The sequence below is a fragment of the Myxine glutinosa genome, chromosome 4 (genome assembly GCF_964187855.1).
Source record: "Myxine glutinosa chromosome 4, kmMyxGlut1.1, whole genome shotgun sequence".
NCBI lineage: Eukaryota > Metazoa > Chordata > Myxini > Myxiniformes > Myxinidae > Myxine > Myxine glutinosa.
The window spans coordinates 191,875,351-191,887,779 of NC_136264.1; the positions used below are offsets into that span (position 1 = coordinate 191,875,351).

Here is a 12,429-nt window from a genome sequence, read left to right on the forward strand (position 1 = left end):
GTTCAATGTGGGGTCCAGGGAGAGTGTGGATCAATGTGGGGTCCAGAGATTGTGTGGATCAATGCGGTGTCCAGGGAGAGTGTGGATCAATGTGGGGTCCAGAGATTGTGTGGATCAATGTGGAGTCCAGAGATTGTGTGGATCAATGTGGGGTCCAGGGAGAGTGTGGATCAATGTGGGGTCCAGAGATTGTGTGGATCAATGTGGTGTCCAGAGATTGTGTGGATCAATGTGTATCCAGAGATTGTGTGGATCAATGTGGAGTCCAGAGATTGTGTGGATCTATGTGGGGTCCAGGGAGAGTGTGGATCAATGTGGGGTCCAGGGAGAGTGTGGATCAATGTGGGGTCCAGAGATTGTGTGGATCAATGTGGAGTCCAGGGAGAGTGTGGATCAATGTGGGGTCCAGAGATTGTGTGGATCAATGTGGAGTCCAGGGAGAGTGTGGATCAATGTGGGGTCCAGAGATTGTGTGGATCAATGTGGGGTCCAGGGAGAGTGTGGATCAATGTGGGGTCCAGGGAGAGTGTGGATCAATGTGGGGTCCAGGGAGAGTGGATCAATGTGGGGTCCAGAGATTGTGTGGATCAATGTGGAGTCCAGGTAGAGTGTGGATCAATGTGGAGTCCAGGGAGAGTGTGGATCAATGTGGTGTCAAGGGAGAGTGTGGATCAATGTGGGGTCCAGGGAGAGTGTGGATCAATGTGGGGTCCAGGGAGAGTGTGGATCAATGTGGGGTCCAGGGAGAGTGTGGATCAATGTGGAGTCCAGGGAGAGTGTGGATCAATGTGGGGTCCAGGGAGAGTGTGGATCAATGTGGGGTCCAGGGAGAGTGTGGATCAATGTGGGGTCCAGGGAGAGTGTGGATCAATGTGGGGTCCAGGGAGAGTGTGGATCAATGTGGGGTCCAGGGAGAGTGTAGATCAATGTGGGGTCCAGGGAGAGTGTGGATCAATGTGGGGTCCAGGGAGAGTGTGGATCAATGTGGGGTCGAGGGAGAGTGTGGATCAATGCGGGGTCCAGGGAGAGTGTGGATCAATGTGGGGTCCAGAGATTGTGTGGATCAATGTGGGGTCCAGGGAGAGTGTGGATCAGTGTGGGGTCCAGAGATTGTGTGGATCAATGTGGGGTCCAGGGAGAGTGTGGCTCAGTGTGGGGTCCAGAGATTGTGTGGATCAGTGTGGGGTCCAGAGATTGTGTGGATCAGTGGGGTCCAGAGATTGTGTGGATCAATGTGGGGTCCAGGGAGAGTGTGGATCAATGTGAGGTCCAGGGAGAGTGTGGATCAATGTGGGGTCCAGAGATTGTGTGGATCAGTGTGGGGTCCAGAGATTGTGTGGACCAATGTGGGGTCCAGGGAGAGTGTGGATCAATGTGGGGTCCAGGGAGAGTGTGGATCAATGTGGGGTCGAGATTGTGTGGATCAATGTGCAGTCCAGAGATTGTGTGGATCAATGTGGGGTCCAGGGAGAGTGTGGATCAATGTGGGGTCGAGATTGTGTGGATCAATGTGCAGTCCAGAGATTGTGTGGATCAATGTGGGGTCAAGGGAGAGTGTGGATCAATGTGGGGTCCAGGGAGAGTGTGGATCAATGTGGGGTCCAGGGAGAGTGTGGATCAATGTGGGGTCCAGGGAGAGTGTGGATCAATGTGGGGTCCAGAGATTGTGTGGATCAATGTGGGGTCCAGGGAGAGTGTGGATCAATGTGGGGTCCAGGGAGAGTGTGGATCAATGTGGAGTCCAGAGATTGTGTGGATCAATGTGGGGTCCAGAGATTGTGTGGATCAATGTGGGGTCCAGGGAGAGTGTGGATCAATGTGGGGTCCAGGGAGAGTGTGGATCAATGTGGGGTCCAGAGATTGTGTGGATCAATGTGGGGTCCAGGGAGAGTGTGGATCAATGTGGAGTCCAGAGATTGTGTGGATCAATGTGGAGTCCAGAGATTGTGTGGATCAATGTGGGGTCCAGGGATTGTGTGGATCAATGTGGAGTCCAGGGATTGTGTGGATCAATGTGGGGTCCAGAGATTGTGTGGATCAATGTGGGGTCCAGGGAGTGTGGATCAATGTGGGGTCCAGAGATTGTGTGGATCAATGTGGGGTCCAGAGATTGTGTGGATCAATGTGGGGTCCAGGGAGAGTGTGGATCAATGTGGGGTCCAGGGAGAGTGTGGATCAATGTGGGGTCCAGGGAGAGTGTGGCTCAATGTGGGGTCCAGGGAGAGTGTGGATCAATGTGGGGTCCAGGGAGTGTGGATCAATGTGGGGTCCAGGGAGAGTGTGGATCAATGTGGGGTCCAGGGAGAGTGTGGATCAATGTGGGGTCCAGGGAGAGTGTGGATCAATGTGGGGTCCAGGGAGAGTGTGGATCAATGTGGGGTCCAGGGAGAGTGTGGATCAATGTGGGGTCCAGAGATTGTGTGGATCAATGTGGGGTCCAGGGAGAGTGTGGATCAATGTGGGGTCCAGGGAGAGTGTGGATCAATGTGGGGTCCAGGGAGAGTGTGGATCAATGTGGGGTCCAGGTAGAGTGTGGATCAATGTGGGGTCCAGAGATTGTGTGGATCAATGTGGGGTCCAAGGAGTGTGGATCAATGTGGGGTCCAGAGATTGTGTGGATCAATGTGGGGTCCAGGGAGAGTGTGGCTCAGTGGAGTCCAGGGAGAGTGTGGATCAATGTGGAGTCCAGGGAGAGTGTGGATCAATGTGGGGTCCAGGGAGAGTGTGGATCAATGTGGTGTCCAGAGATTGTGTGGATCAATGTGGGGTCCAGAGATTGTGTGGATCAATGTGGAGTCCAGGGAGAGTGTGGATCAATGTGGGGTCCAGGGAGAGTGTGGATCAATGTGGTGTCCAGAGATTGTGTGGATCAATGTGGGGTCCAGAGATTGTGTGGATCAATGTGGGGTCCAGAGATTGTGTGGATCAATGTGGGGTCCAGAGATTGTGTGGATCAATGTGGGGTCCAGGGAGAGTGTGGATCAATGTGGGGTCCAGGGAGAGTGTGGATCAATGTGGGGTCCAGGGAAAGTGTGGATCAATGTGGGGTCCAGGGAGAGTGTGGATCAATGTGGGGTCCAGAGATTGTGTGGATCAATGTGGGGTCCAGAGATTGTGTGGATCAATGTGGGGTCCAGGGAGAGTGTGGATCAATGTGGTGTCCAGAGATTGTGTGGATCAATGTGGGGTCCAGAGATTGTGTGGATCAATGTGGGGTCCAGAGATTGTGTGGATCAATGTGGGGTCCAGGGATTGTGTGGATCAATGTGGGGTCCAGAGATTGTGTGGATCAATGTGGGGTCCAGGGAGAGTGTGGATCAATGTGGGGTCCAGAGATTGTGTGGATCAATGTGGGGTCCAGGGAGAGTGTGGATCAGTGTGGGGTCCAGAGATTGTGTGGATCAGTGTGGGGTCCAGTGATTGTGTGGATCAATGTGGGGTCCAGAGATTGTGTGGATCAATGTGGGGTCCAGGGAGAGTGTGGATCAATGTGGGGTCCAGGGAGAGTGTGGATCAATGTGGGGTCCAGGGAGAGTGTGGATCAATGTGGGGTCCAGGGAGAGTGTGGGTCAATGTGGTGTCCAGGGAGAGTGTGGATCAATGTGGGGTCCAGGGAGAGTGTGGATCAATGTGGGGTCCAGGGAGAGTGTGGATCAATGTGGGGTCCAGAGATTGTGTGGATCAATGTGGGGTCCAGAGATTGTGTGGATCAATGTGGGGTCCAGAGATTGTGTGGATCAATGTGGGGTCCAGAGATTGTGTGGATCAATGTGGAGTCCAGAGATTGTGTGGATCAATGTGGGGTCCAGAGATTGTGTGGATCAATGTGGGGTCCAGAGATTGTGTGGATCAATGTGGAGTCCAGAGATTGTGTGGATCAATGTGGAGGCCAGGGATTGTGTGGATCAATGTGGGGTCCAGAGATTGTGTGGATCAATGTGGGGTCCAGGGAGAGTGTGGATCAATGTGGGGTCCAGAGATTGTGTGGATCAATGTGGGGTCCAGAGATTGTGTGGATCAATGTGGAGTCCAGAGATTGTGTGGATCAATGTGGGGTCCAGGGAGAGTGTGGATCAATGTGGAGTCCAGGGAGAGTGTGGATCAATGTGGGGTCCAGGGAGAGTGTGGATCAATGTGGAGTCCAGGGAGAGTGTGGATCAATGTGGGGTCCAGGGAGAGTGTGGATCAATGTGGGGTCCAGGGAGAGTGTGGATCAATGTGGGGTCCAGGGAGAGTGTGGATCAATGTGGGGTCCAGGGAGTGTGGATCAATGTGGGGTCCAGAGATTGTGTGGATCAATGTGGGGTCCAGGGAGTGTGGATCAATGTGGGGTCCAGAGATTGTGTGGATCAATGTGGGGTCCAGAGATTGTGTGGATCAATGTGGAGTCCAGGGAGAGTGTGGATCAATGTGGGGTCCAGGGAGAGTGTGGATCAATGTGGAGTCCAGGGAGAGTGTGGATCAATGTGGGGTCCAGGGAGAGTGTGGATCAATGTGGGGTCCAGGGAGAGTGTGGATCAATGTGGGGTCCAGGGAGAGTGTGGATCAATGTGGGGTCCAGAGATTGTGTGGATCAATGTGGGGTCCAGGGAGAGTGTGGATCAATGTGGGGTCCAGGGAGAGTGTGGATCAATGTGGGGTCCAGGGAGAGTGTGGATCAATGTGGAGTCCAGGGAGAGTGTGGATAAATGTGGGGTCCAGAGATTGTGTGGATCAATGTGGGGTCCAGGGATTGTGTGGATCAATGTGGGGTCCAGGGATTGTGTGGATCAATGTGGGGTCCAGAGATTGTGTGGATCAATGTGGGGTCCAGGGAGAGTGTGGATCAATGTGGGGTCCAGGGAGAGTGTGGTTCAATGTGGGGTCCAGAGATTGTGTGGTTCAATGTGGGGTCCAGGGAGAGTGTGGATCAATGTGGGGTCCAGGGAGAGTGTGGATCAATGTGGAGTCCAGGGAGAGTGTGGATCAATGTGGGGTCCAGAGATTGTGTGGATCAATGTGGAGTCCAGGGAGAGTGTGGATCAATGTGGGGTCCAGAGATTGTGTGGATCAATGTGGGGTCCAGGGAGAGTGTGGATCAATGTGGGGTCCAGAGATTGTGTGGATCAATGTGGGGTCCAGAGATTGTGTGGATCAATGTGGGGTCCAGAGATTGTGTGGATCAATGTGGGGTCCAGAGATTGTGTGGATCAATGTGGGGTCCAGAGATTGTGTGGATCAATGTGGGGTCCAGAGATTGTGTGGATCAATGTGGGGTCCAGGGATTGTGTGGATCAATGTGGGGTCCAGAGATTGTGTGGATCAATGTGGAGTCCAGGGAGAGTGTGGATCAATGTGGGGTCCAGAGATTGTGTGCATCAATGTGGGGTCCAGAGATTGTGTGGATCAATGTGGGGTCCAGAGATTGTGTGGATCAATGTGGGGTCCAGGGAGAGTGTGGATCAATGTGGGGTCCAGAGATTGTGTGCATCAATGTGGGGTCCAGAGATTGTGTGGATCAATGTGGGGTCCAGAGATTGTGTGGATCAATGTGGGGTCCAGGGAGAGTGTGGATCAATGTGGGGTCCAGAGATTGTGTGGCTCAATGTGGGGTCCAGGGAGAGTGTGGATCAGTGTGGGGTCCAGAGATTGTGTGGATCAGTGTGGGGTCCAGAGATTGTGTGGATCAATGTGGGGTCCAGGGATTGTGTGGATCAATGTGGGGTCCAGGGAGAGTGTGGATCAATGTGGGGTCCAGGGAGAGTGTGGATCAATGTGGGGTCCAGGGAGAGTGTGGATCAATGTGGGGTCCAGGGAGAGTGTGGATCAATGTGGGGTCCAGGGAGAGTGTGGATCAATGTGGGGTCCAGGGAGAGTGTGGATCAATGTGGAGTCCAGGGAGAGTGTGGATCAATGTGGGGTCCAGTGAGAGTGTGGATCAGTGTGGGGCCCAGGGAGGGTGTGGATCAGTGTGGGGTCCAGGGAGGGTGTGGATCAATATGGGGCCCAGGCAGAGTGTGGATCAATGTGGGGCCAGAGTGGAGTCACGGGCCAAGTAACATTGTTGAAAGTTCAAAGCAAAAGAGGTGCAACTCTCAAGCACTGGGATACAAAACATATTCCGATTTGCAAATCACACGATCGTGAGAACACTCGCACACCACAACAGTTCTTACCGAGACGAGGCATAACCGCTCCCATGAATTGTTGGTGTTCATCTTGGAACGGACTGTCCTGCTCCAGTCCCTCCAGGAGCTTGAGCAGAGACTCCTGGGGGACCTTACACCCTCATCCTTTCAGATCGGAGAATTTGGTCAGCCGGAAGCTCTTGTCCAGTTCGTGGTCTTCAGGATCAAAATATCGATGCACAGACATCGTCAGCAGGTCTTCTCACAACACCCCAGCCTGTAACACGAGGTAAGGAAAACAGTGCGATGCAGATCAGGGATATCAGGAAGCAAAAATCCTCTCCACATCAACACCTCTGACACAATCCATAGATTCTACTACACACCACAGGTGTACTGAAAATGGTGGGAAAGACAAAGTTATTAAAAATGTATATTTACCCAAAAATTTATCAATCAATCAAGACTAACGAAATAACATGCAATAACATGCGAGCTCCTCAAAGCACTGTCAATTCTCCTCCTTAGCACTCTCTTCCCACTCCTCCAGGCTCCTCCCTCTTCTGGCCCTCCAGGCATTGGGCTTCCGCCCCCTTCTCGCTTATGATCATAGCTCCGCCCACCTCTCTCCTGGCCTGGCAGAATCCCATGGCTTTCTTGCTTCGTTCCTCTGGGCCGGTGCGAAATCTGTTCTTCAGAGATGTAACCCGGCAGGCCCATTGGTTGTTTACAAGAGATTTTACAAACGTTCAGCTTTAAACCCTCTCCAACTTATCACAAACACGACCCTCCATATAGTGCACATTCAGACACAATCCTTAAGCAAACAGGCTGCTACATCCTTACATCAAGATTTGCTTCGTACTTGTACACGGTCCATACTATTCTATACAATTCTACCTCTTCTAAGGTAATCTCTAACATCCCCCCCGCCCCTCACTCCTCAGACTTCCTGATATTTCGCCGTTTAGACTTTGGAGCTTTATCCACATGCTCATTTTCCATTGCTCGTTTCGACTCTGAACACAGCTGAATCAGCCTAATCCAATGAGCTCCTCATTAACATACCAGAGATGTCCAGAAAATTTAGAATATGCAGATATTGAAATGGGAGTTTGCAAAGTTTGCACCTTCTCATACACAAGATGCTGTGGAATGTCATTATGAGGAGAAATGGCACGAGCAGCGGTGAACCACGCCCCAAGCTAGACCCAAGCAACAAAGATAGACGTATCAAGGAGTCCTCTTTCCTCACGACCAGTGAGATTTATCAGTTTCCTAAACATCAACATTTTGAGGGCACATAATACTACCTTGACCATTCATCTTGCATCATACTGGGCTCCAGGAGCTATAAATCGTACACCACGAGGGATGCAACCCAAAAAAAAGGTTCGCCAAATTCCAAGATGCAGGTATGATGTGAGCCACAAAGTAAAACTTCAACTCCATTCATCAACCTGGAAAGGTTGATAAAATTGAACACAAATTATTTATTTCATTGTATATTGGAACAAAATGAAGGAATGACAGTATTAAACATCTCAAATTCAAAGTAAGGATAACCCGACCAGCGACCATCCATCCGAGGTAACAGCACCAACCAGCAGGACCACCAGCCTTTATATCAAGGGCACCAGCATTGATCACCTGGACAACCTGCCTGTCCATAATCCCAGGTATCGGCATCAAACAGCCTGTCCATCAGAGCTCTCAACATCAATAGAAGAAAAGGCATGTCCATCTCAACCAGAGCACCAAGACAACCCACCTATCCATCTCAAACATCAGCACTGAGACCAACCTGCCTGTCCATCTCAAGCATCGAGACCAATAAAACTTGCCTGTCCATGTCAAGCATCAGCACCAAGACAACCTGCCTGTCCATCTCAACCAGAGCATCAAGACAACCTGCATGTCCATGTCAAGCATCAGCACCAAGACAACCTGCATGTCCATTTCAAGCATAAGCACCAAGAAAACCTACATGTCCATGTCAAGCATCAGCACCAAGACAACCTGCCTGTCCATCTCAACCAGAGCATAAAGACAACCTGCATGTCCATGTCAAGCATCAGCACCAAGAAAACCTACATGTCCATGTCAAGCATAAGCACCAAGACAACTGCATGTCCATTTCAAGCATAAGCACCAAGAAAACCTACATGTCCATGTCAAGCATCAGCACCAAGACAACCTGCCTGTCCATCTCAACCAGAGCATCAAGACAACCTGCATGTCCATTTCAAGCATCAGCACCAAGAAAACCTACATGTCCATGTCAAGCATCAGCACCAAGACAACCTGCCTGTCCATCTCAACCAGAGCATCAAGACAACCTGCATGTCCATGTCAAGCATCAGCACCAAGACAACCTGCATGTCCATTTCAAGCATAAGCACCAAGAAAACCTACATGTCCATGTCAAGCATCAGCACCAAGACAACCTGCCTGTCCATCTCAACCAGAGCATCAAGACAACCTGCATGTCCATGTCAAGCATCAGCACCAAGACAACCTGCATGTCCATTTCAAGCATCACCATCAAGACAACCTCCTTGATCCTCCCAAGGATGACGTATCGCGGAGCAACCAGACTTTGCATCCATTACAAGACTCAAAATAATAAAGCCTAAAATATGTACAACCTGCATATCACTAACGAGATAGGTAGCAGCGATGACAATGTGGTGCACAAGGTTATCATTGCAAACAATTACACAAAACATGGGAATAAAATAAGGTAGTCGTGGTTCAATAATAACGACGCAACCAGCGCCCAGACACGATGAGGAAAAATAGGAAAAGATACAAAGGAATAAAAACTCAACAAAAGGACCTCACAAGCACAGAGACAAAGCGAAGGTTGGAGTCGGAACTTTTTCCTGATGAAGCCGAGATGAAGAATCAAACTCCAGGAGTCTCCTTTAGAAATCTTAAGGATGCCTTAAAATGGCGCCTTCCTGCAGGAGCACGTGGTTACGGAACGAACCAATGAGAACCCGAGAAGGGTGTAACGTATTCAGAGGAGGTAGCGTCACCCTGCGCTGCGGTTATCGTTGGTTATTTGGTGTTTTTTGTCAAGATGAATTTAAAAACCAAAATGGAATTGTCTATTATTTGTTCGCAGAGTTTTACGATATTTAATCATTAAAACGGACCTTGAAGGATTTTATTACTGTCAATAATACTGTATCTTCGAAATCTTTCTCTCATACGCTGAAATATAGTGTAAGTAATGCACAGCTGCAAAATTATTAATTTCTCAAGAAGCACTGATCATCACAGTCAAAACGCGAGGACAACGACAAGAGATTGGACCTATACACCGCCCAATATAATCTCCGCTGATTAGGAAACATCCAAATACAATATGCAGCGACTAATTGTAAGGCCATTTTTTAAAACAAAGGAGAAACACAAAGAGTAGGCAATATATGTGTGGGATTTGAACCTAAGGTCATAAGTCATACATGTAACACGTCACGACAGACGTGTGACGAGGTGGCAGCGAATAGGCCAAAGTCTCAATAAACAATCGAGTTTGCACGTGTTAGATGAATGAGGGCAATAATAAGTTGCCTATAATATAACCAGTAAATATACAGGCACCTATGTGGCCTCATTTAGGTTGCAGATGTTAATGACGAATACTCATTCGTCAATACGTCACCATTTCACGAACGAGATTCCAAACTCCAAGCGATTCGCACACATACCAATGAAGGGAGGTCGCAAAGCTCCCCATACACCCCATACTAGACCCACACACCAAAGCACCCCATACACCCCATACATCCCTTTAGGTGGGATCCTTTCTCTGCATGCAGCTTTAACATGGCGACTGAAAATTCGTTTCTCGGCTTCTACTGGTCGAAATCGGCTGCAAGTTTCAGAAGTAAAAACTTTGTACGTTGAGGTAATATGTTCCAAATTTCAGCAACGCCCGTTTATGCATTCGTGAGTTATATTTAGAAAACCCTCGAAATCACGTTGGTGTCTGTCCGTCCCTCCGTCCGTCCGCCCAAAATGTGTTGGTGCTCATATCTCAAAGACTACACATTGAAACTAGCTGGAACTTGGAATATACATCGGCCAACAGGTCTAATTAATGGCTTTCAAAACAAATTCAAAATCTGCGCTCATTACTGAGGGTTGAATGGGGGAGGGTGATGGTTTGACCCCCCAAAACAGGTATTTGATCTCTTTTCCGAAACTACACACACTTTTGATGAAACTTGGCCAAATGCTTCATATCTGATGCCTAACGAAGGTGTATTGACCGCATCAAACTCTGAGCACATTGAAGGGGTTTACGGGGGAGGGGAGGTTGACCCCCCAAAATAGGTATTTGCTCTCCTTTCCGAAACTACACACACAATCTTCATCACCCGTGATGTACCAAAGTTTGTTCACAGTATTAAAATATCTGGGTTTGAGAGGGTCTGTAGGGGGGGAGGGGGGGGGTAAGTGACTGTTGCACCTGATCCTGGTGAGCTTCAGGACCTGTGGTCCTATTTTTGCTTGGCTCATATAGGGACGATCCCCAAGAAGTTGGACATAGAAAATTTCGACCCTGGTAGTAATTCTTTGGGAAAATGCCAGGGGCAGAGAAAAGGCCCCTTTATATTGCATGTGCCATGTGGCAAACTATAGAAAAGAAGGGACATTCAAAATATTCTCGTGTGCATGCTGGACTACCCTTGTGTTCTTAGGAGAAACCAAGTAATGCTCTAGAAAAGTTCATGTAAACTGACGCCAATTTTATTCATACACCTGCCTGAAGAAGTAAATATATTTTATTTACTCCTTTATACGAACTTTTATAGAGCATTACTTGGTCTCGAAAAGTTTATATAATTCTTTTCCAGTTGTGTAATTAAACAATACTTCAAAAAACCTTGTATGTGTACATGTGGACGAACTGTGGAATGCAATATTTATTTAAAATAGCGTGTGGTTTTAATCAATTATTAATTTGTTAAGTGAAGTGTATTTGATGCTTTCAAGTTTAAAAATGAACAACAGAAGTAAGTCAGTCAAGATAGGTTCTCCACCCTCCCTTCTCTCAAGTCAAGGTAGAAGTGTCACTCTCTCACCACTGTCTCCCTTCTCCCCCCTCTCCTGTGTGCAATCATCACAATTCATGTATGTGTGCGTGTGTGTATAGTGTTATGGTTCTGTGAACCGACACCCCCTGCAATGGCAGACAACATAAGGCTCCCCAGTTAGTTAGTTATTTATTCAAAGTTCCACATAGTCCTCCCTTGTGTCTGGTGGGTTTCAAAGGGAATATGCATTGTGAGGCATTAGTTAAGTTCTTCCCCGTCTCTTCCCTTTATTTTCCTCATATTATATCTGCATTTTGTGGAGGTGCTTTCCTTCTCTCTTGATAATCTATGGACTTTGTGTGCAGTGCCTTCATTTGCATATGTGTGCCAAAACCTCATTCTAATCCGCGCATCAGACAAAACTATTACTACCACCACAACAGCACCTCAACCACAGTTTAACCACCACCAAACGACAAACTACATCCACGCCACAACACAACACATCCATATCTCAACCCTCAGATTGGCGGGCAGCAGCCTCTTCACTCTCTGCAGACCTGGACAAAATCACAGACAAGTGGAGCATGTCTTTCAATGCAGACAAATCGCACACTCTCACTATGTCTCCGAAAAGACTGTCTGGAAAACCCTCCCATCTACTTTCTGAACAATCCTCTCAAAGAAGTTCTGTCGCTCAAACTTTTGGGTCTCACTATCTGCCATGATCTTTCCTGGGAAAACCACATTTCCAAGCTGAGCTCCAAAGCCAGTCACCGACTGGGCATCCTCCGTCGTGCGAAGTCCTTCCTCGGCACACCTGAGCTCCTCACCACATACAAGTCTTTGATCCGCAGCTTGATGGAATACCACTCTCCCCTCTGGGCTGGTGCTCCTGCCTCACACCTTGCAGAATCATTGGAATCTCCCGCGATGACGCTATCTCCGAGGGCCTGCCACTTACTCACGGCAGGCAGGTTGGTGGTCTTTCTCTCTTCTACCGACTCCTCTCCGGCCTTGCTTCCCCTGCTCTCTCTGGGCTCTGTCCCCCAAATATTCCCACAGGTCGCACAAGATCTGCCTGCAACCCTCTTATGGTTAAACCGCCAAAATCAAGACTCTCTGCTCACGTTCACTCCTTCATTCCTCTTTACTCCCGCCTTTACTAAGGCGACACTTGAAGATTTCAGTCCATCGACGATCCCCGTCAAACTTGGCAGAACTAGAGCAATTTTCACCTGAAGAATGCACAAAGATTTCACCATCTCACT

The 12,429-nt window shown here is 49.0% G+C and overlaps 1 protein-coding gene across 1 annotated transcript in view; it reads right to left on the reverse strand.

The window, feature by feature from the left end:
* Positions 1-9,138, reverse strand: part of LOC137417898 (selenide, water dikinase 1-like) — a 41,481-nt gene extending 32,343 nt beyond the window's left edge. The window contains exons 1-2 of the mRNA XM_068103837.2: positions 8,952-9,138; positions 6,156-6,384 (exon numbers count right to left, since the gene is read on the reverse strand). Of these exons, the coding sequence (XP_067959938.1) occupies positions 6,156-6,354 (199 nt within the window). The 5' untranslated portion in view covers positions 6,355-6,384; positions 8,952-9,138. The remainder of the gene's footprint in view (positions 1-6,155; positions 6,385-8,951) is intronic.
* Positions 9,139-12,429: the final 3,291 nt, after the last annotated feature.